The sequence below is a fragment of the Manis javanica genome, chromosome 9, assembly GCF_040802235.1.
Source record: "Manis javanica isolate MJ-LG chromosome 9, MJ_LKY, whole genome shotgun sequence".
Classification (NCBI taxonomy): Eukaryota; Metazoa; Chordata; class Mammalia; order Pholidota; family Manidae; genus Manis; species Manis javanica.
The window spans coordinates 119,150,310-119,177,607 of NC_133164.1; the positions used below are offsets into that span (position 1 = coordinate 119,150,310).

The 27,298-nt window shown below is 40.7% G+C and overlaps 1 protein-coding gene and 1 long non-coding RNA gene across 3 annotated transcripts in view; both read left to right on the forward strand.

Moving 5' to 3' along the window:
* Nucleotides 1–14,430, forward strand: part of LOC118968785 (uncharacterized) — a 57,501-nt gene extending 43,071 nt beyond the window's left edge. For both annotated transcript variants that reach the window (XR_005056637.2, XR_005056636.2), the window contains exon 4: nt 13,602–14,430. This is a non-coding gene — a long non-coding RNA (uncharacterized lncRNA). The remainder of the gene's footprint in view (nt 1–13,601) is intronic.
* Nucleotides 14,431–16,570: 2,140 nt separating this feature from the next.
* Nucleotides 16,571–27,298, forward strand: part of LOC118968784 (uncharacterized) — a 346,238-nt gene continuing 335,510 nt past the window's right edge. Inside the window, exons 1-3 of the mRNA XM_073213297.1 lie at nt 16,571–16,749; nt 18,987–18,990; nt 20,944–21,322. Coding sequence (XP_073069398.1) covers nt 16,571–16,749; nt 18,987–18,990; nt 20,944–21,322 — 562 coding nt within the window. The remainder of the gene's footprint in view (nt 16,750–18,986; nt 18,991–20,943; nt 21,323–27,298) is intronic.

The following is a 27,298-nucleotide window of genomic DNA, read 5'->3' on the forward strand; positions in this document are numbered from 1 at the left end:
ACCCTGAATTCCAAGGATATAATACACTGATTCAGACATAACAAGAGAATGCATCCAAATGGGCATCTTTCTGATTTTGGTGGATACAAAGATAAAACCTAAATTGTCAAAGGTTTTTTTTTTTTAGCACAACAGAGCAACATTTCATGAAGAAACAAATTGACTTCTTAACTTAAATATGTATTGAATGCCTACTGTGTACAGACTATTATTGTTGCAAAGAAATCCAGTCCAGGGAGACCTCCCTGGGTGCTAGGTGAGACCTCAGCCTGAGAGAGGATCCTTGACTCTGACTGACAAAGAGCTCATGCGCAGGGCGAGCAGATACAAACATGGAGTAGTTTAATGAGGCACAAGTACACACTCACGGAGGGAGTGCGGGCGGTGAGAAGCATGGTGGGGTTGGCGTTGGGGGGTCTTGTAGCTGGAGTTTAAGGAGGGGGTGGAATAGTCATCAGGACAGATGGGGTTTTCTTGGAATAGGGAGGGACTCCCAGGAAACAGGGTGATACCCTCTTTTTGTCTTTAGATGGTCTGCCTTGGGACTCTCATGGCATCAAGGGGTGTGGCTTTAGGATGCTAACAAGAGCACACTGTACTCGGAGGTGAAGTGAGGGCCAGCTTCTCCTCCGCATTGGAACCAGTTGGTCTTGGCAGGTGTTAGCTACACCCTCCCTCCCACATCCCCAGAAATAGCTTACGTGGAATGTTTATAAACAAGCATCTAACGGAATGTGAGCACCAGCCCAAGTCCCCGACCCCTCCCTGCTCAGGTTGGGCTCTCTACTTGTTACAACATTATGCTGGTACCGCTGGAGGATGCCCATTTACCTGCATCATCTAGTGCTAGTCTCTGTGAAGGGCCCTGCTCACATCTTCTCTCTGCTGACCTCCATCAGCACTGCTGTGATCTTCCCTCTAAGTTGATGACTTTGTTTCTTTCTCCCCAGAGAAAACAGAGGCAGTCAAAAGGCATTTCCCTATTTATCCACTCCAGTCCCCTGATCTCCATGCATATATGCACCACATACTCCGCCATTCCTTGACCTGTTTATAAGCCATCGTGGAGCCATCCAAAGCCATGTTTACTCAAGGACATTATTCCAACAACAGTCCCCTGACCATCCACTTCATGGCCACTATTTCCTCTTCTCTGATTCATTCTGTGCAGCATCCAGGCTTGTTGTCATTTCCTCCTTGAAAATATTTTTCTGTTGACACTATGTCTTCTCATTCCCATCCCAGTTCTCTGCTCTATTTATAACAATAATTCTGGAAAGATTTTTTTCAATATCTGTTTTTTCCACTTTTGCTTAAACAGACTCTAATAAAATTTTCTGCCCTTTTACTAGATGTCTACCAAAACTGCTTTTTTTTTTTGAGAGGGCATCTCTCATATTTATTGATCAAATGGTTGTTAACAACAATAAAATTCTGTATAGGGGACTCAATGCACAATCATTAATCAACCCCAAGCCTAATTCTCAACAGTCTCCAATCTTCTGAAGCATAACGAACAACTTCTTACATGGTGAACAAGTTCTTACATGGTGAACAGTGCAGGGAAGTCATCACAGAAACTTTTGGTTTTGATTATGCATCATGAACTATAAACAATCAGGTCAATTATGATTATTCATTTGATTTTTATACTTGATTTATGTGTGAATCCCACATTTCTCCCTTATTATTATTATTATTATTATTATTTTTTTAATAAAATGCTGAAGTGGTAGGTAGATGCAAGATAAAGGTAGAAAACATAATTTAGTGCTGTAAGAGGCCAAATGTAGATGATCAGGTGTGTGCCTGTAGACTATGTGCTAATCCGAGCTAGACAAGGGCAACAAAACATCCACGGATGCAGAAGATTTCTCTCAAAACAGGGGGGTTGAGGTTCTAAGCCTCACCTCTGTTGATCCCCAATTTCTCACCTGATGGCCCCCCTGCGACTGTGCCTTAGGTTGTTCCTCCCTTGAGGAATCTTACCCGTCTCTGGCTAACCAGTCATCTTCCAGGGCTATACAGGGAAATGTAAAGTTGGTGAGAGAGAAGCATTATTGTTTGAAAAGGTTATCTTTTTACTTCTTTGTAGATTTATGCCCTGTGGCTCCTATGCCCAGCATTTGTCTTGAGGTAATTATGATACTCGGTAATTTTCGATATGAGGCACGAATTCTACTAAAGGGTTGTAATTTGGAAGGAAGAAGAAAAGCTATAGAAGTAGCAGGAGGAAGAAAACATGGGAAGATTGATTATTTCTTTGACATATCTTCTTGTAGAGTATCATAAGCATGTATAGGTTTTAAACTACTAATTATATTGTGCACACACATTAACATAATAGGAATATAGTTACATAACCAAAGCAGATCTATAATTACCAGCCATCTTCAGTGAAACCAAGAAAACCAGTTAGGCATCCTAAGCATTTGTGAAAATGTATCTATGATATGATGGATATTGTCCAACTGTACTTGAACAGTCTGAGAGAAATCAGACAAATCAAAACAACCCATTCCTGGGAACTGGTCACATCCCATATGTTGTTTTAACAGTAGATAGTCTGTAGTTGTAAGATTTTGGAGCGCTACAACTTGCATTTCTCCTAATTTTTGGTTGATTTCCAACAGTATAGATCCAGTCAAACTTGTTGTTTTACTGTATGCACAGGCCAGCTTAGATATCTCCTTCTTCATTCCCATGGCAAGTCCAGGAACCAGTGGGATGAATGCAGCTACAGCTGTAGCAGTGCCTGGAACTTTGTTGAGTTTTTTTGATGATCATCTTCTGGTATGACTCTTCCAGAGAGTGCTGATGTTGGAAGTTCTTCTTCATATCGTATCTTAGTTCATTTTCTGGGTAGCCACATTAGGCTTTGATCCTCTGTATAAACACAAACAGACCCTTTGCCTACACTTTTATATGCCCTTTATACCATTGTGTAGAACTCCTTGGAGGTCACCACACAGGAACTGCTTTTTTTTTTAAAAGAAAGGAATATTATCAGAAAAATATACCTCCATAGCTGATCATCTGACACCCTTTAAGTGATCAAAATTAAGGATATTTAAAGCATGCATTAATCGTTGATTTACAGTTAGTTTTATGCTATCAGGGAGTAATCCCCCTTTTCTTTCTTTCTTTTTTTTTTTTCATTAATCTGCACTTACATGAAGAATATTATGTTTACTAGGCTCTCCACTATACCAGGTCCCCCCTATAAACTGCTTTACAGTCACTGTCCATCAGCATAGCAAAATGTTGTAGAATCACTACTTGTCCTCTCTGTGTTGTGCAGCCCTCCCCTTTCTCCCACACCCCCATTATGCATGCTAATCTTAATACTCCCCTTCTTATTCCACCCCTTATCCCTCCCTACCCACCATCCTCCCCAGTCACTTTCCCTTTGGTACCTGTTGGTCCATTCTGGGCTTCTGTGACTCCGCTGCTGTTTTGATCCTTCAGTTTTTCCTTTGTTCTTATACTCCACAGATGAGTGAAATCATTTGCTATTTCTCTTTCTCTGCTTGGCTTATTTCACTGAGCATAATACCCTCCAGCTCCATCCATGTTGCTGCAAATGGTAGGATTTGCCCTCTTCTTATGGCTGAGTAGTATTCCATTGTGTATATGTACCGCATCTTCTTTATCCATTCATCTATCGATGGACATTTAGGTAGCTTCCAATTCTTGGCTATTGTAAATAGTGCTGCGATAAACATAGGGGTGCATCTTTCTTTCTCAAACTTGATTGCTGCATTTTTAGGGTAAATTCCTAGGAGTGGAATTCCTGGGTCAAATGGTAAGTCTATTTTGAGCATTTGATGAACCTCCACACTGCTTTCCACAATGGTTGAACTAATTTACATTCCCACCAGCAGTGTAGGAGGATTCCCCTTTCTCCACAGCCTCACCAATATTTGTTGTTGTTTGTCTTTTGGATGGCAGCTGTCCTTACTGGTGTGAGGAGATACCTCATTGTAGTTTCAATTTGCATTTCTCTGATAATTAGCGATGTGGAGCATCTTTTCATGTGTCTGTTGGCCATCTGTATTTCTTTTTTGGAGAACAGTCTGTTCAGTTCCTCTGCCCATTTTTTAATTGGGTTATTTGTTTTTTGTTTGTTGAGGCATGTGAGCTCCTTATATATTCTGGACATCAAGCCTTTATCGGATCTGTCATTTACAAATATATTCTCCCATACTGTAGGGTTCCTTTTTGTTCTCTTGATGGTGTCTTTTGCTGTACAGAAGCTTTTCAGCTTAATATAGTCCCACTTGTTCATTTTCGCTGTTGTTTTCCTTGCCCAGGGAGATATGTTCAAGAAGAGGTCACTCATGTTTATGTCTAAGAGGTTTTTGCCTATGTTTTTTTCCAAGAGTTTAGTGGTTTCATGACTTACATTCAGGTCTTTGATCCATTCTGAGTTTACTTTTGTATATGGGATTAGACAATGGTTCAGTTTCATTGTCCTACATGTAGCTGTCCAGTTTTGCCAGCACCATCTGTTGAAGAGACTGTCATTTCACCGTTGTATGTCCATGGCTCCTTTATCAAATATTAATTGACCATATATGTCTGGGTTAATGTCTGGATTCTCTAGTCTGTTCCACTGGTCTGCGACTCTGTTCTTGTGCCAGCACCAAATTGTCTTGAATACTATGGCTTTATAGTAGAGCTTGAAGTTGGGGAATGAAATCCCCCCTACTTTATTCTTCTTTCTCAGGATTGCTTTGGCTATTCGGAATCTTTGGTGTTTCCATATGAATTTTTGAATTATTTGTTCCAGTTCATTGAAGAATGTTGCTGGTAATTTGAGAGGGATTGCATCAAATCTGTATATTGCTTTGGGCAGGATGGCCATTTTGACGATATTGATTCTTCCTAGCCATGAGCATGGGATGAGTTTCCATTTGTTAGTGTCCCCTTTAAGTAGTCTTAAGAGTGACTTGTAGTTTTTAGAGTATAAGTCTTTCACTTCTTTGGTTAGGTTTATTCCGAGGTATTCTATTCTTTTTGATGCAATTGTGAATGGAGTTGTTTTCCAGATTTCTCTTTCTGTTGGTTCATTGTTCGTGTATAGGAATGCCACAGATTTCTGTGTGTTAATTTTGTATGCTGCAACTTTGCTGTATTCCGATATCAGTTCTAGTAGTTTTGGGGTGGAGTCTTTAGGGTTTTTTATGTACAGTATCATGTCATCTGCAAATAGTGACAGTTTAACTTCTTCTTTACCAATCTGGATTCCTTGTATTTCTTTGTTTTGTCTGATTGCCATGGCTAGGACCACCAGTACTATGCTTAATAACAGTGGGGAGAGTGGGCATCCCTGTCTAGTTCCCAATCTCAGAGGAAAAGTTTTCAGCTTCTCGCTGTTCAGTATAATGTTGGCTGTGGGTTTATCATAAATGGCCTTTATTATGTCGAGGTTCTTGCCCTCTATTCTCATTTTGCTGAGAGTTTTTATCATGAATGGATGTTGAATTTTGTCAAATGCTTTTTCAGCATCTATGGAGATGATCATGTGATTTTTGTCTTTCTTTTTGTTGATGTGGTGGATGATGTTGATGGACTTTCAAATGTTGTACCATCCTTGCATCCCTGGGATGAATCCCACTTGGTCATGGAGTATGACCCTTTTGATGTATTTTTGAATTCGGTTTGCTAATATTTTGTTGAGTATTTTTGCATCTACGTTCCTCAGATATATTGGTCTGTAGTTTTCTTTTTTGGTGGGGTCTTTGCCTGGTTTGGTATTAGGGTGATGTTGGCTTCATAGAATGAGTTTGGGAGTATCCCCTCCTGTACTATTTTTTGGAAAACTTTAAGGAGAATGGTTATTATGTCTTCCCTATGTGTCTGATAAAATTCTGAGGTGAATCCATCTGGCCCGGGGGTTTTGTTTTTTGGTAGTTTTTTGATTACTGCTTCAATTTCATTGCCAGTAATTGGTCTGTTTAGATTTTCTGTTACTTTCTGGGTCTGTCTTGGAAGTTTGTATTTTTCTAGGAAGTTGTCCATTTCTCCTAGGTTTCCCAGCTTGTTAGCATATAGGTTTTCATAGTACTCTCTAATAATTCTTTGTATTTCTGTGGGGTCCGTCGTGATTTTTCCTTTCTCGTTTCTGATTCTGTTGATTTGTGTTGACTCTCTTTTCCTCTTAATAAGTCTGGCTAGAGGCTTATCTATTTTGTTTATTTTCTCGAAGAACGAGCTCTTTGTTTCATTGATTTTTGCTATTGTTTTATTCTTCTCAATTTTATTTATTTCTTCTCTGATCTTTATTACGTCCCTCCTTCTGCTGACTTTAGGCCTCATTTGTTCTTCTTTTTCCAATTTCGATAATTGTGACATTAGACCATTCATTTGGGATTGTTCTTCCTTCTTTAAATATGCCTGGATTGCTATATACTTTCCTCTTAAGACTGCTTTTGCTGTATCCCACAGTAGTTGGGGCTTTGTGTTGTTGTTGTCATTTGTTTCCATATATTTCTGGATCTCCATTTTGATTTGGTCATTGATCCACTGATTATTTAGGAGCATGTTGTTAAGCCTCCATGTGTTTGTGAGCCTTTTTGCTTTCCTTGTACAGTTTATTTCTAGTTTTATGCCTTTGTGGTCTGAAAAGTTGGTTGGTAGGATTTCAATCTTTTGGAATTTACTGAGGCTCTTTTTGTGGCCTAGTATGTGGTCTATTCTGGAGAATATTCCATGTGCACTTGAGAAGAATGTGTATCCTGTTGCTTTTGGATGTAGAGTTCTGTAGATGTCTATTAGGTCCATCTGTTCTAGTGTGTTGTTCAGGGCCTCTGTGTCCTTACTTATTTTCTGTCTGGTGGATCTGTCCTTTGGAGTGAGTGGTGTGTTGAAGTCTCCCAGAATGAATGCATTGCATTCTATTTCCCCCTTTAGTTCTGTTAGTATTTGTTTCACATATGTTGGTGCTCCTGTATTGGGTGCATATATATTTATAATGGTTATATCCTCTTGTTGGACTGAGCCCTTTATCATTATGTCTTCTTTATCTTTTGTTACTTTCTTTATTTTGAAGTCTGTTTCATCTGACACTAGAATTGCAACACCTGCTTTTTTCTCTCTGTTGTTTGCATGAAATATCTTTTTCCATCCCTTGACTTTAAGTCTGTGCATGTCTTTGGATTTGAGGTGAGTCTCTTGTAAGCAGTACATGGATGGGTCTTGCTTTTTTATCCATTCTATTGCTCTGTGTCTTTTGATTGGTGTATTCAGTCCATTTACATTTAGGGTGATTATTGAAAGGTATGTACTTATTGCCATTGCAGACTTTAAGTTTGTTGTTACCAAAGGTTCAGGGTTAGCTTCTTTACTATCTTACTGTCTAACTTAACTTGCTTGTTGAGCTATTATAAACATGGTCTGATGATTCTTTATTTCTCTCCCTTCTTCTTCCTCCTCCTCCCTTCTTCATATGTTTGGTGTTTTGTTCTATGCTCTTTTTAGGAGTGCTCCCATCTAGAGCAGTCCCTGTAAGATGCCCTGTAGAGGTGGTTTGTGGGAGGCAAATTCCCTCAACTTTTGCTTGTCTGGGAATTGTTTAATCCCTCTTTCATATTTAAATGATAATCGTGCTGGATGCAGTAGTCTTGGTTCGAGGCCCTTCTGTTTCATTGCATTAAGTATATCATGCCATTCTCTTCTGGCCTGTAGGGTTTCTGCTGAGAAGTCTGATGATAGCCTGATGGGTTTTCCTTTGTAGGTCACCTTTTTTTTCTCTCTGGATGCCTTTAATACTTTGTCCTTGTCTTTGATCTTTGCCATTTTAATTATTATGTGTCTTGGTGTTGCCCTCCTTGGTTCCCTTGTCATGGGTGTTCTGTGTACTTCTATGGTCTGAGAGGCCATTTCCTCCCCTAGTTTGGGGAAGTTTTCAGCAATTATTTCTTCAAAGATATTTTCTATCCCTTTTTCTCTCTCTTCTTCTTCTGGGAGCCCTTAATGCGGATATTGTTCTGTTTCGATTGGTCACTCAGCTCTCTTAGAATTCTTTCATTCCTGGAGATGCTTTTCTCTCTCTCCGCATCAGCTTCTCTGCGTTCCTGTTCTCTGTTTTCTAGTCCATTAACGGTCTCTTGCATCTCGTCCATTCTGTTTTGAAGTCCTTTCAGAGCTTGTTTTATTTCTGTATTCTCCTTCCTTAGTTCTTGCATATTTCTCTGCAAGTCCATCAGCATGGTTATTACTTTTGTTTTGAATTCTTTTTCAGGATGACTGGTTAAATCTATCTCCCCAGGTTCCTTCTCAGGGGAAGATGTAGCAGATGCTTAAGATGTCTGGGTTAGTCTTGTCTGGACCATATTTTTTTGCCTTTTCATGTTGACAGGTGCTATTGACTGTCAGCTGGGAGGGCCAAACTTTTCACTTACTACTGGCCTTTCTTTACTGGGACAACTGCGACCCCTAGTGGCTTGTGTTGGGTAGTTGCGTGTAGACTGGGTCTGTGTGTCTTGCCTGGCCAGTATGGAGGAAGCTCCCTTTCTGAGGGCGGGGCCTGCCTTAGGCTGCTTCTCTGTTTTTGCAGCTCCCAGAGGTGTAATGGACAGGGGAATGTTTGGCTATTTACCTCCATGAGGGGTCTCAGAGCTGTTGCCCAGGGGGTTAGTGCACCCGGTTTTCCCTGTAATTTCCAGCCACTGGGCTGTGACCTTTGTTGTTTCTGTCCAGCTGTTACATCCCTGTCCCTTTAAGACTTTCAAAAAGCACCCTCTTTTCTTTGTCACAGGGGTATCAGCTTCGGAACCCACTTGGAGGTCTTGCTGCCCTTTTTCCCTAGTTTCCAGGACCCCACGCATGCACTGTGTCTGTGCTCTGGTGTGGATGGCTGGGGCTGGGTGTTTAGCAGTTCTGGGCTCCCTCTCCCTCCCCACTCCAACTCCTCTTCCCGCCAGGAGCTCGGGGGAGGTGTGCTCAGGTTCCGTTGTGCTGGGGCTTGTATCTTACCCCTTTCACCAGGCGCTGGGCTCTCGCATGTGTGGATGTAGTCTGGCTGTTGTCCTGTGTCTTCTGGTCTCTCTTTTAGGATTAGTTGTATTTGTTGTATTTTCAAAAATATATATGTTTTTTGGAGGAGATTCATACTGTCCTACTCACGCCGCCATGTTGGCTCCACCCCCCATACGTTCTTTTAACAGTAGATAGTCTATAGTCGCACGATTTTGGAGCACTGCAACTTGCACTTCTCCTAATTCTTGGTTGAGTTCCAACAGTATAGATCCAGTCAAATTTGTTGTTTTACTGTTTGCACAGGCCAGCTTAGATATCTCCTTCTTTATTCCAATGGCAAGTCCAGGAACTGGTGGGATGAATGCAGCTACAACTGCAACAGCACCAGGATCTTTGTTGAAGTTTTTTGATGATCATCTTCTGGAATGACTCTTCCAGAGGATGTTGATGTTGGAAGTTCTTCTTCATATCATATCTTAATTCATTTTCTGGGTAGCAAATTAGGCTTTGATCCTCTATATAAACACAAACAAACCCTTTGCCCACACTTTGATATGTCCTTTATACCATTGTGAAGAACCAATTGGAGATCACCACAGAGGAACTGCTTTTTTTTTTTTTAAGAGAAAGGAATATTATCAGAAAAATGTACTTCCATAGCTGATCATCTGAAACCCTTTAAAAGATCAAAATTAAGGATATGTAAAGCATGCATTAATCATTGATTTGCAGTTAGTTTTATCCTGTCAGTGAGTAACCCCCCTTTTCTTTCACTTTTTTTTTGTTATCATTTATCTACAATTACATGAAGAATAGTATGTTTACTAAGCTCTCCCCTATACCAAGTCCCCCCTACAAACCCCATTACAGTCACTGTCCATCAGCATAGCAAAATGTTGTAGAATCACTACTTGTCTTCTCTGTGTTGTACAGCCCTCCCCTTTCTCACACCCCCCACATTATGCATGCTAATCATAATACCCCCTTTCTTCCCCCCCCACTTATCCCTCCCTACCCACCCATCCTCCCCAGTCCCTTTCCCTTTAGTACCTGTTAGTCCATTGTTGGGTTCTGTGATTCTGCTGCTGCAAAACTGCTTTTTTAAAGGTTACCAGCATCCTTTATTTTGCTAAATTGAATGGTTAATTCTCAGTTGCTGCATTTTCTGACCTATCATTTGCCCTGAGTCAGCATCCTCCTCCTTGAAACACTTCTTTCATTTGGCCTCTAGGACCCCAACTCCTTGGTTTTCCTGGAACTCCTTCGTAGCTCCTTGTCAGTACCTGTGGTTGTTTCCTTACCTCTGTAACCTCCCTAAAAGCTGGACTAGCCTAGGACGCACTCTTTAGGTGTCCTCTTTTTTCTCTCTGTAGTCCATCTCTTGGTGAAATCATGCTGTCTTTTGGTTTAAACTTCATGTAGACCAGTAGTCATCAATCTTCACCATACCTTAGCCCAGGGAGCTTTTGTACAGACTGTCAGGGACCATGGATATTCTGATTTAACTGGTTTGGTGATAAGCCCAGGAAATGGCACATTTTAGAAGCTCTATGTTGAGTCTAATGTCCATATATATTAGGTAAGGACTAAAACTCAGTTGTGTACAGAAAGATAAGTCCCATCCTTTACCTGTAAGTACCAACACCCAGTTGGTCAATTATGAGTCCTAAATAGCTTTAAAGTAAATTTCTCCACTTCTGTTCTTCTCAGTTTTACTTGATTTGGCCAACTGAATGAGATTCATATATATAACTAAGAGCTCAAATAAAATGATGAATAAAGCATTAATTGATGAACACTGGATGATGAATCAAAATAAAGTGATGGATTAGCATTTTCTAGTTTTTTTCCACCAATGCTTACGTTAAATTCCTTGCCTTAAGACTTATTTTTTTCTAATTATTTTCTTAATTACTGCTTATATTGTAGAAAACCATAAATAAGAAGATTGAATTTTAGAAGAACAAAATAGATTGTGGAAGACTGTGCAATATGAACCAATACTGAGTGCTGTGTGTGTGTGTATGTGTAGGTTATCTCTAGGTGGGAGATCTAATAGGCATTTTATTTTCTTCCCACTATTTCTGTATTTTTTATTAGTCTTTATAATTATAAAATACAATAAATGACAATTTAGGGAGAGATTTTACTTCAAAAATGAAACCTCATGACATATTACTATGTATGTATTTTACTTACTGTAAATATTTGACATATTTTTTCATGCATTTAACATGTTTTTACATATTTGATCAAATATTGCTTTGCTCACCCTTTGATTTTCAGTGACAGTGGTATGTGTTTAAGTCCTCTGCATATTAGAGAAATTACACAAAAAAAGAAACATAAAAATTCCATAGATTAAAACTCCTGCTAAAGAAAACAAAAGATACCAAGTTGTCTTTGTAAAGCAGTCATTTGTTTTGCTTTTTTACACAGACTTCCTCTAGTATTGGCATCAAGCAACCCTGTGTTTTCATTAGCTATCATCACTTTTTTAAATAAAAGGCATCTTTTCTGCACAAATTAAAATGAAATCACTTCTGTTATTAAACCTGAATATTCCAACTTTCAGAAGTGCAGATAGGCTGTACTTTTCAATACCACTTTTGACCTTATTTTGGTAATAATAGATTTTTCCTGCTAGGCTAAACATCTCTGTGGTTTATCGGAGGGTAGTTTCAGGATTAATTGCTTCATGAACCAAGATGAGACAAGTTGTTTTATTGTAATGAAATCAAAGAGCATCTTGTTAGTGACTCTGTCAACACTGCCATTACCATTTATCAGAATAATGCAGGTTGGTGATATTTGGTTTGAGTAAAATAAGAATGACTGAATCTGGCTCTTTATTTTCAAATAATGCTGCCCCTCCTTTTTAAAATCTCTTGTGTCACCAGAATGGCCTAGGTACAAAAGGCTTTGCTACATGAGGACATAGAGTGCTTGAGTTGGGGTACTTCTAGGTCTCCTCATTGCAAAACCATGGCAGGACCTCGTTTCCTGTTATTCACACAGAGCTTGTCACAGTACCTCAGGACAGCTTCCAAAGAGCAGGACATGGCATTCATTGGTCAGTAAGCCTGCCAAAAAAAAAAAATACTGTGCAGGGAATAATGGATTAATATTCAGTAGCCTGCACATGAATACTGTTTTCAATCATAGAATTTATTTATTTGGTCATGACTTATCAAAATTTAATTCTTGTGACTTGCCTTTATATGTGCAATCAAGATTGTGCTTATATGTGCTTCCCTTAGCAATTTAGACTCATTTCTAGATCCTCAGGGTGGCTTTGACTGTTTGGGATTTTTTACTCTAGATGGTGGCATAGTGGTGCTTAACCAAGAGCTCTGTTCAGGTTAGCTTGGAGCCAGGGCTCTCAAAGCCTCTGACTACTGATATACCGTATTTCAGAGGCATTTCAGCTTCATGTGTTATACACAGCAGTTTAATTAGTCATACTGTGCGACTTACCTGTTAATGGCATACCGCTTAATGCATGAAGCCATGTAATGCTGTTCTTTTTTCATGTTTGAAAATGAAGGAAGTGTTTACACTTGGACAGGATAGACTGGGACACAGACCCTGAGCAGGACTGTGTCTACTGTCTCCATGATTTTTGGGTTTCAAGATTTTTGGGTTTAATTTTCACTAATGTCTGTTTCTGGTGGGCTCTGAAGATAATGAAGGTGTTTTTCATGAAAAAGAAAGATATCTGGTAATGCTCTTAATTATACCTTGTGATATACCCTCAATAATTGCAATAAGATCCCCTCTCACCAGCTACCCATGCTCTCTGACCACTCTGGGCCAGTTGATGATGGAGATGAGAGGAAGGGGCAGAGGAGGGCGTTACGTTGGACACATTTGTAACATGTCTGGGGCTTCCTCAGAGCAACCCCCCTGTCTCCTCCTGATGCTGAGATCTCTCACCAGATAGTTCCTGGATCCTACAGAATGCATGTCTTCTGGCTCACTTTTAAGTTTTCCCTTGACCCCAGAGGTCTTGCAGCTCCCGCAGCTGGTCGCCTCTGACAGCCTGAGACCAGCCAGCATCATCTGGCTCATGGGAAAAGTGGACGTGGGTCTGCTGTTGAAGATCTGTAGGCATATGGAATGGGATTAACTGCACAGTGATGATTCCTAATAACCCCTTTCTCTAATCTCTAATTCCCTTCATAGGTGGGGAATGGGTAGTCATCTAAGAATACACAATTGGCCTCTATCCCCTTACATGCCAGTCTGCTTACATGGTCTAGCTCTTCATTTTGGAATGTGGAACTATTATCATTTGTTTTGATATAAATTCCTGGGGCCTGACAAGAAACTGGAACAATAATCTTCCATCCGGGTTGGCCAAGGAACACCAGCTTTGCCATTGGGGTTGCTCTTGGCACCATTTCATAAACACTGAAAAAAATGTATATTAAAAAGCCTACAGCTCCTTTTGAGTTTCTTTTCTCACTCCCCATATTAACCGACCCTATTTGCAATTCATTATTTCTATTTAAATTTTAAGTCATAAATATTAGTTTACACTTCCTCATGGATTTCATTTGATTGATGGGTGATTGATTCTAATGGATTTTTTTCTTATCCATCCTTTACATTTACAGGTTTTGAGATAAGAAGATAAGCCAGAAACATCCATCCGAGAACGACATTTGAAGAACTAAGCCTTCAACTGACACGTGAAACCAAGCACTGAGCTCCACTTTTCTGGAGGGTCAGGAAACCATTCTGTTAACATGCTTTTGGCTTTACTGTTTGCTGCATAATTTCTGAGCAGAACTGAACTATAGAACAGAATGATGGAATAAATGCAGCGATGATGGCTAAAGTGACTAAAACCTGAGATGACTGAGAAATAAAGGCACTGTCGAGGAAGGAAGTGTTTATTGTACAACTCAGAGCCACAAATGGCTATGAGATCTTAAGATAGAAAATAAAATAAGCTTTAAATTAATAAATTACAGGGCATCTTTCTCAAAGTACATACCACATATACCCTTCTGATTATAAGGTTAGTGCAATATATAGATATTAAGATATTCTTGATGATCTAATAAAAAAGACTTTAAAATGTAGTTCTCAAGAGTAGACAATGACCTTAAAATGGGAATATACAAATAAATCACTTTCCTCTGCAAAGGGTTATGCAAATAAATTATTGGACTTTAAAGGAGTAATAAATTACATTGTGCTTTATTGTGATATATTGTGATCAACAATGAAGTTGATGTAGTACAGTAAAGTTTTCTCTTCAAGGACTATTCGTATACTGAACACTGTTATGAAGCTCACCCAGTATCAGAACATAGAGGAAACTCTTGTGATGTGCACAGGAACCTTATAAACCTCAGGAGTTTTTTTATAAAATATAAAATCCAATTCTGGATGTTCTAAGTTTATTATATTCTTTCTTCTTTCTTTCTCTGTCTCTCCTTTCTCTCTCTCCCTCCCTTCCTTCCTTCCTTCCTTTCATTGATATACATTCTTATATCAACACTGTGGTTACTACATTCACCCATATTATCATGTTCCCCCCCACATACCGCACTGCAGTCACTGTCCATCAGCATAGTAAGATCTAAGCCTATTATATTCTTCTTCAACATAGAGGGTTGATTTAAAGAGAAAAATTCCACGAATTCTGCAATCATCTGCTTTGGGCTTAGGAGAGTTAGTCTATTCTGGAAGCTAGAATGACAATCGGTAGTCTACTTGGGAAAATGGGAGGAGTTAATGAGGTCTTTTATTATATGATTATGCTTTCCACTTTCCCATCTAATTTGCTGTAAGGTAATGCACCCTTCATTTTCCCATCTCTTAATGAGGATGCGTAGCTACACAGTCTGTTTTAGGGGCTTTAATTGTTTGCTAGACATTTCAGATCCTTTCTAATAGTGCTTATGATGCTTGAGAGAATGTTCCCATTCTTGGAGAGTTGATGCCAATGTGACTTTTTGCATAAACTCTAATGGTAGTATTGTTGAGAAGACCATTATGAGGGTGCCATCAAAGTCCTGGAAGTGAATAATAGGCAATAGGAGAGCCCTGAGGGCGAGCAAGGAAAGGGGGAGAGCTTGCAACAGTTCTGACCAAATCTTTCATGTTCTTAAGTGTAATGAAGTAGTTATGCCTCTTTTAAATCGCTCTAGTTAAAGGCAAACGACTACATTTCCACCGCGTGACAACTTTGTGATCTTTATAGGGAGCACAGCATTCATTTTCTTTTTCTGGTTTAATAGTTGGTAGCATATTTCCTTGGTAAAATGTCCATTTTTCTTTCCTTTTATCATTTTCCATATGGTCAGCAGACATCTTCCACACAGAGAAGTACTTCAAAACTATGTCTGTCTATCTGTCTATCTGCCTGTTTATTATTTCAATCAAGAAATCCTTATAAGTTTCTATTAGCTACCAGGGATGTGCCTAGTACTAGTTATGAAGTATGCTGTGAGACAAAGAGAAATAATTTAAAAGGAATAAATGGTTATTGTAGATAAATATGGATAAAGGAGAGAGATACAACGGAATCAAACAGGAATATGGAAAATCTGAGAGATCTGAGGTTAAGACCAAACAGGACTGTGAATAGTCCCATCCATGTCTTTCCCTGGAGCCTATGACTTTGAACAGTGGAAGAATATTCTGAAAAATTGATGATGAAATAGAGATGAAGCTGGTTCCAGGCACCATGCAGATCCCTTAGAATAACTGGACAATGATCAGGAAAGGGCAATATGATATTACTAGTATTTAGCAGTGAGACTGAATTGAATTTTCTCTGTATGCTCTCCTTGCAATTAAAAAATAAAAACTAGAGAAATTCACTTTGATTTTTTTGGCAGTAGGGAAAGCTACAAAGTTTCCCTGCCTTCCTTATTGTAGAATGGATAAAATCTAGTGCAAGATCAGTTATGGGCTGCAGGGAAGATACTCAGTATGCTGAGTGAGGGTGGCCGTGCTGTCTGTGTTCAGTGAGTCAGTGCTCTGGGCGACAGGGTGGCACAGCTGCAAGGCTGCAGGAGAGCAGAGATGAGGCTGGAGTGGTGGCAGCGCCGAGGACAGAGGCCCAGAGTTAGGCTGTGTGGGCAGAGAGGTCCAGAGGCAGTGGCAGGCTTGCTGCGTGCAGACTTGCTCTGAGTGGATGGGATTTTAATGATTGACCGGCTACCGTGGAAATAATAAAGTTGGGTATATCCCTTTCACCCCAAGAAATGTTCTACTCTCATTTCTTTGGTCACACTGAATCCATAGTGAACTTGCCCAGGGCTGAAACCCATTGGCGAGACACCCTAACATCTAACTACACCTCTGCTCTTCCTTTGGTATGGTTCTCACACCTCGGTTGCCTTTAAGGAGAAAGGAATCTACATCTGGACTCCCAGAAAATCTGTTGACAGGTTGTTTTGGCCAGTTTAGTTTAAAGTGTTGGAGCAATTCTTTTGAATTCTTTTGCTACTCTTTTGACTGGTATATGTGTGTGTGTGTGTGTGTGTGTGTGTGTGCATGCACATTATATGTATATGAAATTGCCTCACACAGTGATGGGTTAAGTAGTCCTTTGGAGTCTATCTCCATGCTGGTACTTGAGCCTGAAGTTCAGGGTGGTCAGGAAGGGCAGAGAATGAAGAGGCTGGAATTGCACGAGCACGAGCTGAAACCCTATAAGAATAGACTGAAACCTGTGCCTATTCTTGCTGCCTCTGACCTTGGTGACACAGGTATCCTGCAGAAGCTGGGAGCTTCCTCATGGAGGTGAGACGCACGTGCCCAGCCAGGCTCTATACCACTGGGGTGACTCAGCGGATCATACATGTGCTATGCAGTGGGCATTGTCTCCCTTCCAACCTCTGGAACCTCTCAGATCTCCTGTGGCCCAGAAACATCCAAGAAAGGGAGTTCTGGTTAATGTAGTTCCAGCTTCACACGTTGGGCAGTAAGCACACTTGTAAAATCAGTGATGAGGGTGGTGGCGATGGTGATATTGAGAGCAGCTGACCATTTGTTAGGAACTGGTCTAAATGTTTCTTACAACATTTTTCATCAGATCCTAACTACAATCCCGTGAAGTTGGATCTATTACCTCCCTCCTGGTAAAGACACTGAGATTTCATAATTTGCTAAATTGAATACAGCTAACAAGTGGCAAAGCCATGACTGGAACCCAGGTGGTTTTTAAATAGCTGTTTTCAAACTATCACCTCCACAGCATAAGTTTCTTTACACACATGGTTAATTTTCTCACTCGTTCAAATGTCACCTTTTCATTTAAGGAGAAGTGTGTGTGTGTGTGTACATGTGTGCTTAAACACTAACTTGGAAAAATGTGCATATAGCCATTTGTCTTCACAAACAAGGTGAGTCAATTTGAAATACTGAAATCTGACAACTGGTTAAGTAATTTATCCCATGGTAACAGGTGTACTGTGGTACAAAAGGGTTTCATGATCATTTTCCATCTCTCCATAAATGTTGTAATGATTCTAATATACTTTAAAAGTGCCATTTGTATAAAACTAACCACTTCCATGACATCGAGTCACACGTTGTACATGTCACTGCACTGGTTTGCTTATGAATGAAAATCCGCTTGTGGGGCTAGCTCAGAGACTCACTCTGGAATATTCTCTCTCTTCCAGTTGCTCTGCTGGTTGTTTACACATTTTTTCCATAAAACGTCTTTTATCTAAGAAATAATTTAGGATTGAGACTGTATCTTCTCTTTTATTTCTGTTGGCTCATAGGAAGAAGCTTTTCAATGTGTTTCATTATTGAAAGAGAATTTATAATACACCAAGAAACTATAAGCTTGATGTAATAGCAACACCTGTATTTTCATCCAACTGTATAACAGTTTTCCCACACTACGTACCTTTTCTAACATTGTTTTTTCAGTTTTCAGCAATGCTTTCCATGTCTCCTAGCAGTACTGACAAAGGAGTGCATCTTGTTTTGCTATTATATTCTTTCATGCATAATTTCAGTCATTTTTAATGTGTTCAAAAGAACAAGTATTTCCCAAGTTTGTGGGGTTTTGTCTTTTATGTTTAAGAAACCAAAAAAGGGTTCTAAGCATTTATTGTCAGCTCAGTGTAATTTTGTAAGGTATAATCACCTGTTGAAAAGTTGAGGCATTTCGTATTCTGGATGCCTAGTTTTAAAATAAATTACTGATTATTAGCAAAGATCTCACAATATACATTTAGAAGCATGTTGCAGATGGTAAATGGTTTTTGTGATACGAATTTTGGTTTTATTTTTATCAGATCAAATTATTTTGCCACTGTTTTTAAACTCATGAAAACACAGAGCCTGTAGTAGAACAATATACTAATCACATCTAATATTTTTCTGCTGCTAAATCGTGCTTACATTCTTAATATTATCTTCCATTTTGATTTCTTTGCAGACATCTTTTAGAACCAGTTTCCCATTTTGTGATTCAATTAAAAGCTAGGAAATATAATCTATGATTCCACAAATTTGAGCCAGTGTAAATGGTCATATATTCATGACAAACTGGGGTGAAGGGAACTGCCATTTTCAATCCATATAGTAAACACTGGAATTTATTTTTGCCCCCATAGTTTTGAGATAAAAACACAGGTATAACAGGAAATTTTCACATGCCATTTCAGAGGATATTCTTGATATTAGAAGTTGAGTGGAGGTTCGGGTATAGGCCTAAGAGAAGATGGATGAGGGAGCCGCCGAGCCTGCCTTACTCTTCGGCCTTTATCCTGTGTAGATAATTCGATGATGTTCAGACATCATACTGGGGATTTGAGCAAAAGCTTCATGATAATAAACAGAATGCGCCTTTGCCCGTCTCTCTGTGCATTTCTCTATGAATTCTCAAGGAAGGACTGAGTAGCTCAGATGAGATGAGGTGTGATTTGGAAATCCACACATTGGCACAACTGCCACCATAACTTCAATCATTTTGACTCTTGAATAAAGTTATCAATGAAGACAGAACATTTCTCTGGCAGGAAGGTAAGTTTCAATGATACCACCATGTAAAAACATATGGCTTTTATACATTTTCAAAGTATATAACTTATGCACATTTGATTTTATTCAGTAGTATTCCTTTATTTGTTCTCTAGTTCTAGAAAGGGGATACTATAATACCAATTTCAAATAATTTTGGGTGTAACTGGTAACTTCTATACTCTCAAAATTCTCTTTTATAGACTGTGTTGGTTATTGACAAAAAATTGTGGCACGTTACTAACATAACTGGGTGGAGTATGTGGAAGAAAAATAAAGAATTAATAGTGTTCTGGACCATATTTACTGTGAGAGCAGCCACTCCTCAATGTTTCTGTTAGTTCTGGCTATAGCCTTGTTTCATGGTGACATCCGGTATAATATATACTTTGCTACCCAATTGCAACCTACAAAATGTGAGTTGAGAAAAAGACCTTATGATTTAACTCATAAGGTAGCAGATACTATCTCACTGGTATCAACAAGTGAAGTTGTACCGAATGCGATTCAGGATTAAGGATGGTGGTTCAGTCCCTGCAATTATGGAAATACTGATTGCCAGGATCTGTTCTAAGTCCTTGAGATTCAGCCACAATGAAAGTGCATACATTGTACAACAGTTGTGAAGGAGCAGACAGAGTAATCTTATATGTCAAAAATATCTACACTGCACAGAAAATTATAGGTATCAGTGCACATTTCAGAAGGCTGAATGGAGACATTAAAATATGTGTTCTTCTAGGAAAATGATTGAACTACATGGCCACATGAATAAATGGGTAACACTAATGGCAGATGCATGTATGCACGGCAAACCCTCAAGAATGTCAACTCTGTAGACATGAGGTAAATTATTTTTTTGGCTAAATGTAGAGAAGCAGGGATAATCCTGACAGATCCTGAAAATTTTATTTCCTGCAATTAAACAAAATATGAATACACAAAATCTTGAAGTATTTACTTTAAAATTCAGACTCTTCAGCGTTTCAAAGATTCAGTACTTTTCATTCAATAGGCACGTGGCACCAAAGCTTCTGATTTTTGAAATCAGGCATGCTGGGTGATACTTGGCAAAGTTAATATACACATAAAATTTGAGAACTGCAAAGACATAGGGAACAATTGACTGAACTGATTCTCTGAATGCAGTCTACCGAAAGTTGGTGAGGGAATATAAGGAAATGTGACTATTTTATCCAAGGGTGAATTATGGTCAGGAAGGGTAAATTGAGAATAACCAGACTGCTTTGCTCTCCCAAGTGACAGCAGATTTTAAAAGCTTAAGTAATATGTCAACTCCATTTCAAAGCACAAATCTCTGGAAAAGACATAGCTTGACAGGGTTGAATTTCTCTGGAAATGCAATTCAGTGTGCAATGATTTAATTTCCAGCAATGAGCTGTGTGCAGCGTGTAAAGATGCCACTGTGATTGTGCAGGAGTTGTCTGAGTTCTGATTTCTGGGAGGATGTGCGCAAGTTAGAGAAGCGGTGCAGAAGGAGGGTTGTACCCTGAAATGAGCTGAGGCCCAAATTCAAACACTGCAAATTTATCCACTTACTAGTTTATCTCTGGTTTTTTCATTTTGCAAAGATAGGGAGAAGAAGGTCTTGTTATTAGGGTTTAGGGTGAAATGATACGGGTTGACTCTGTTCTGAGTTACTTTCACATACGCAAAGGACGTTGACACAGGTAAAACCCAAAATACCACGGAAAGAGGATTGGTTTTCCCTAAACAGGACTCAGTGGCACGTGGCACTGTCAGTCACTGGTTCTGGAACTTCAGGAAGGTCTTACTTCTCTGAGCATCATTCTTCTATTCTTAACCACAGGGAGAAAAATATCTGACTCATTGATTTGTTGTGGGTAATAAATTATAAAACTCTTGGGCAGATACACAGAATGCTATTTTCCAAGAAAGTCAAGATTTTGGCTCAAATTTCATCTCCCTGCCTAGGGCACTTGCACACAGGAAATGGCTTCCTCAGTGTCTCAGCGGGTCCGGCCCGCCGCCGGGAACGGGGCGGAGGGGCGCGGCTCTCCCCGGCCCGGCACGGCCCCTGCCCGCGACGCCCCGTCGGCCCAGGCCCCGCCTCGCGCCGAGCCCGGCAGGAGGGCCCCGGGGTCTCCCCCGCCTGCGGCTCTGCCTTCGGGCCCCGCCCGGTCGGGCCGAGGACGGACGCAGCGCGGCCCGGAACTGACCTGCCGCGGGGCCGACCCGGCGCGGGGTTGGGGCGACACCGGGCCACGTGCCCGGGGCGGCGGGCGGCTCTGCGCGGGCGCGGCCTGCGGCCCCTCAGGAGCAGCCGGGCCCGGAGGGCGGCGGGGCCCCGCAGGTACGTCCCGGGACTCGGGCTCCCCCGCTGCCCGCCCGCAGGGCCGCCGAGGGGTAAGCGGGGGCGTGTGGAACCCCCGAGGTTTCTCTGGGCAAAACCCCGTGAGACTCGGGCAGCGGCCGGAACGCAAAGCCTCGTAGGCCGAAGGGGGTGCGAGCCGGGGTGGCGACAGGCCAAGACGCGGCCGGGCACGCGGTGCCGCCCTTCGGGGGATGGCGGGGTCCGTCCGGCGGGTCAACGCCTCGGGTGCCGGTCGGGCCGGTCCCATCCCCGGGAGGAGCTGCGGCGAATCGAGTCTCGGTGACATGGGCTTAACATGAGCGACTCCATGTTGCGCCTGCCGCCTTACTTTCAGCGCACGCTGTTACTATCCGTAAACACGGGGGTCTCCCCTTAAAATTTGCCCCCGTGAAGGGTTAGGTAGATGCGCGCAGCCGGTGTGGAGGCTCGGCCTTCGCAGCTGCGGCCTGTTGTCCTAACAGCCTGTTCCCTTCCATGTAAGGACGGGGTGTTGGTGGCACGTGGAGCGGGCCAGGCAGCGGATCCCCACGGCTGCCGACATGAGGGCCCTGCAAAGTCTGCAGGGAGAACACTTCCATTTTATTCCTCACTAAAGTTATCTTCTACGTTTTTGTTATATACAGTTTTTTTTTTCTTTTCTGTATCTGATATAAAGTCCCGAGATTCCTCAAGCTTTGCTCCTTTATCTTGGGCTTGACAACCTGCATTATGGTGCTGCTTAGACAAACCACTTTTTTTGAAGAATGGCTGTCACGTTTTTATTCCAGAAGTTAAAGCTGCTCTCTATTCCTCCACATAGCTGGGAATGGGGGGCAGCACCCAGCTGCCTGGCTGTTAGGAGTAAAAGTTCTGAGTGATTATCTTGCCCGTGGTCCCGAGGAACGGGGAGAGGCACCCACCCCCGGGCCAGCTGTCGTGGATGAAGGTCAGCTGCCATCCTGCCCGTGGTCCCGAGGAACGGGGCGAGGCAGCACCCAGCTGTTGTGAGTGGGGTGGTAGTGGTTATCCTGCCCGTGGCCTTGCAGTCCGTATCTCCTTATATTAGTTGCTTCTCTGCTGAAGTTTGCTCTGCGCTCTCTTAGGAAGAACCGCTCTTGCTGACGTGGGTGAGTGTTTCCCCTGTTGTCTTTTCTCCCCCATTAGTCTATTTACTATTGTCATAGGCTGTTGTTTTTCCACTTCATGTTTTCCCGCCTTGTTAGGGTTTTCTGCTTCCCTTTACTTTTTCTTTTTGCTCTTTCCGTGGGACTTCTTGAGAAATACATAGAATAAGTAGACATATCAGTTGTCTTCTTTAGGTCAATAGTATTTATATAGTAACTTCTTTGGGGAAAAACATAAAAGTAGGATCTCACTAGTCATGCTGATACAGTTTTGGGGAATGCTGACACAGACTTCAGAGGAATAAAAATACTTAGCTCCTGGAGCATTGGGAAGTGTTATCACAACCTTAGAGATGAAGAAACTAAGGTTTAAAATAATTACTTGGCAATATTCAGTGATGGAAAAGCTGGGAGTTGACCCAAGTCTCATGACACTAAAGGCAAAAATTTACTATAAAGGTAGTAAAAGTCTTGCAACATTTTGGAGGGGTTGAAAAATGTTTTAAATACATTAAAAATCCAAGTTACTGTAACTAGAATATGCATGTTGTCAGTTTTTCCATCCAGAGCTTTGCTTATGTGTTTTTACTTGGTAGGCAGTTCAGTGGTAGCAGAAGTAAAGCTGGTGTGTTTACTTGAGTCCCCGAGGTTGCAAATACTAACAGCTGTTGTGCACACACAATTTTGTGAACCAGGAACGCTCAAGCCAAACATGGAATGAGGCTTGGAGGTCTGTTGCTACAAGCTGCTTATATCGTATGGAGACACTGACTATTCTTCAGTGATTGGTTATAATGTGAGTTTTCTTGAGGATAAGGAATTGCTTAGTGGTTATCTCATATCAATTTTGGGGAACATCTTAAGTTTCACTTATAATTTTCAGAGGCATTACTAATAGGTGACCCAGGTTGTGACAGTTATCTTGTAAAATGAGCTAAATTAAGTTTTGTGTACAGAACTCATGTTATTTTGTCCAGGGAGTTTTCAAGGCTGGTCTCCGTGTGTGTTTGATTTTTAACTGTTGTAATTATAGTGGGTTTAAAAAATTTAAAAAATATTAAAAAATTGCTGTTATACACATTTTCATGTGTTTGCTTTCAGTGTTTCCTGAGGATGTATTCCCTGAAGTGGGTATATCAGTTTAGAAGTTAAGAGGTGTGTTTAGGTTACCTGTTACATTTTGACATTGACTTTCAAATGTTCTTCAATTAAATTCAATTTCATAGCAAATTTTTTTTTTTTTGCTAGCCTTTTCATCATTATCTTTATAGACCATTTTTAATCTTTTACTGTCAGGATGCCTTAAAGTATAGAATGTGGCCAATGAGGTTTAGCAGCTACTGACATTAAAAAAGACCAAAAAATCTTAAAACTCCAAGCCTAATATGAGGAAAGTGCATAAAAGCTAGTAGAAAGATACTATCTTGGGCTTCTAATAAAAATTGGATTTAATTCTGGTCGTCTGATTCCTTAAATCATTAAACCACACACAGCATGAAGATCAGTGCATTGTTTGTGGTACTCATTATGTAAAGAGAAAAATGATGTACTTTCAGTTCTTAATGGTACTATTTTTATTTTTAGGTGAATGACATGGATGCAAAAGGACTTAAACTTTGGCATATTAAAAACTGTTAAATGATTAGCGGAGGAGAAAATAAAGCATAATACTCCCTTGTTAAATGATTAGCGGAGGAGAAAATAAAGCATAATACTCCTTAAAAAAATAAGATATACTACTTAGTCCCAAGTGGTAGAACTAGAAACCACACACAGGTTGAAATTTAAATGATTTGAGGTCAGTATGAGAAAGAACTTTCTAATAAGCGAAAGAAAATATGTGCAAGGGGAACTAACATGTTTTTGGTCACTTCATTTAAAATTCTATGGGGTTTCTGATGAGAGGTTGAATTCGGTAAGCTTAATTGTGCCATTCTATGATAAAATTTAAGAGTATATTCAGTATAACTCATTCTGGGTTAGAGTCTCATGTCTGTATGTAATGTAAGTGAGAGCTGATTCAATAAAAAGGGTGAAAACAATACTGTTCTGCAAGACTTCAATAATGCAATTAATCGGATTTACTTGTCTCTGAATCTCTAAGTAGAGGGTCCTACAAGCTTTCATTGTGTTACTTAGAACAGAGATCCTGGCATTAGTTCTTTATTTTCTATAACCAGAAAAAAGGAAAATAGTGTTTTTGGAAGAGACTTGTTTATGTTGCTTGAGTTGTCCTGAAGGCAGATATTTCCACACAATTGGTTAACTCTTTCAAACGTAGATTACATATTGCTTTTTGGAGACGTCCTAATGACCTTTTATTCAGTAAACATTTCAAGGAAGTGTTATGAAATCTGTTTTTTCCAGAGATAAATGTATATTTCTAATATCTAGTATGTTTGATTTAAAAGTAGTAGTTATTGTAATCATTCATTTTTATGGTAGATTATTTTATTTGCTATTTGTAGTGTAAACAAAATATTAAAGTAGGAAAACACTAAAGTGTGCATGTAGTTTTTAAAATTCTAGGTAGGAAATGAGAAAGTGGGATTGAAGTTTCCTCAGGCAGGCCAGAAGCAAGGGAACCAACTAATACGTGTTTACTGCACTTTGAATAACTGACTTTGGAAATGGCTGTCAGGGACTTGGAATGTGTTGTGTGCTAGACAGATGAAGTCATGAAGGCACAGGTGGGAAGTTCATGGTGCTCACCAGCAAGAAAGCAAATTTAGTTCTAGTGGCCCTAGATGTCACATAAAACAAAGTGAGTGATTTATCTTTATGGATCACTTTGTAGTAGATAAATGCTTCATTTATCCCATAATCTGCTAGGCATATAAATTTAAAATAGTCCTAAACCAATGGAATAGACCTAACAAGGAAGCAGTCAACCTAGTTATATAGTCATCTCAAACTGGGGATCTCCAGTAGGTTCCTAAGATGCTGGCTGAACAAAAGGAGCAGAGATGGGAATAGATTTTTGATGCTGGTAGCAGTTTCCTCCAGATTTGCTCACATATCTTTTTCCTGGTGGCAGTGCCTAATTTCTCTCCATGTAATTTAGAGTTAATATTTGAATTGTTAACTCCATCCTTAGTACAGTCATGATTTTGCTTTGATTTCTGTTTTTTCTATCATTAACCATTTATATCTGAGATTTTATTGTCGGGTGCTGTTTTTGTTAATTGTTTAGAGCCCCTGTCCTGCCTGAGGTTTTCAGTGCCAGGCAAGTTCACCATGGATCTGGTGAGACAGAGAAATGACAACGAACTTTCTTGGGGTAAATAAAAGGGCTGGCTTTATTTTCAGGGAGGTAGGTTGAGCACTAGAATTGCGTCTGCCTGTGCCCGTCTGCAGGTCCTTAATCCACCTGTCTCTGCCTTTGCCCAGATCAGTGGGTGGAGCTTTTAACATACAGCTTATTGCCTATGGGTGTGGAAGTACTAGCCTAGCAGTAGGCCAATTACATCATGTCATTTAGGATCAATTGAGGATCCTGGCCGTAGGAACTTCATTTTTCTCTCACCCCAAATTCCTAAGTCTTTAACCAGCTGGAGTAAGAGTCTCTGTCCCAAAGGAGTAAACAAGGTGAATGACATCCCCTCCTTACCCCAAACCCAGTCCTGGCCTCTTAGATCAGTGAGATCCTCAGATTTCAGAGGGGATGGATTCATTGTATAAGGATGTAGGCTCCACCCAGCTGGCTATTAAATGGGGGCTCCAAAATGTAAGCAATCAAAGGGAACAAGACATTGCCTCCCAAGGGCTGTGTTTCCTACTTTTATAGCCCAAGTATGTTCTCTAGGTTCATATCAGAGCATTTCTTGTAAGCAAAATGTGTATGTGTATGTCTGAGGGATGCTGTGAGGTATTAGTAATGACCAAAAGTATTTTGGTAACTAACTGCATGAGAAATGGCTCTTTGGAAGTTGGAGATGAGAATAGATACTGAAATCTTTTATTTTCAAAGCATCTTAGAACAACCGTGGGACCCCGTGTGGACCACTGAAGGAAGGAGCTCCCCTGCTACACTTGCACAGTCTCTTCCCTTCACAGAATCCTTCTGTAGCTGCTCATACCCTAACAAGTGACCTCTAAACACTTGAGAATCTTTTAGACCAGTAGATCTTAAGATCTAGCATTGGAATCACCTGGAGTGCTTTTTAAACTAGATTGCTGGGCTCCATCCTCAGTGTCTGATTCAGTAGATTTGAAATGGAGCCAGAGAATTTGCACATCCAAATAGCTTCCAGGCCGTTTTACTGAACACACGGACCCCTGTTGGAGAACCACTCCACAGAGTGTTTGTCCTGATCTTGTTACAGGAAGGGGTTTTCCTCACCTCTCTGGCCACATGGACAAGGAATATGAAGCAAGATGAGGCGGCGAGAAGACGGTCTTACTCAGCAAAGCCGAAGTATGCTGAGTGCAGGCAGCCTGAGAGGTCGGGACCAGCCCTGCTTATCTGAGTGTTTTCTGGTTTTATAGGAAAGTGTGCGGAGTGGGTTAGGTGGGGCTAGCAGACTGGCGGTTCAGATTACATAACTGCTCTGGTTCTGCCCATACTCATAAGGCATACAGAAAACCCCTCAGGGGTCGGGGGCGATTCTGATGAGCTTGCGAATGGGCTGAGGTAGTGCTCAGGCATGCCTGGGTGTCCTTTGCACATGTCAGTCTTGGAGATTTCCGGGCTCCGTCATCCTTTTAGGCAGAGAGGGTATAAACCCACCTGGAAAGGTTAATGGCTTCCACTTCTCCCTTCCTTCCTGCTGTTCATAGTTTGACTGCCTGCTCTAACAGCCTGACCAGGGCTAGCCTAATCTTGGACCATTTTCTCATATTCAGGTGAGGT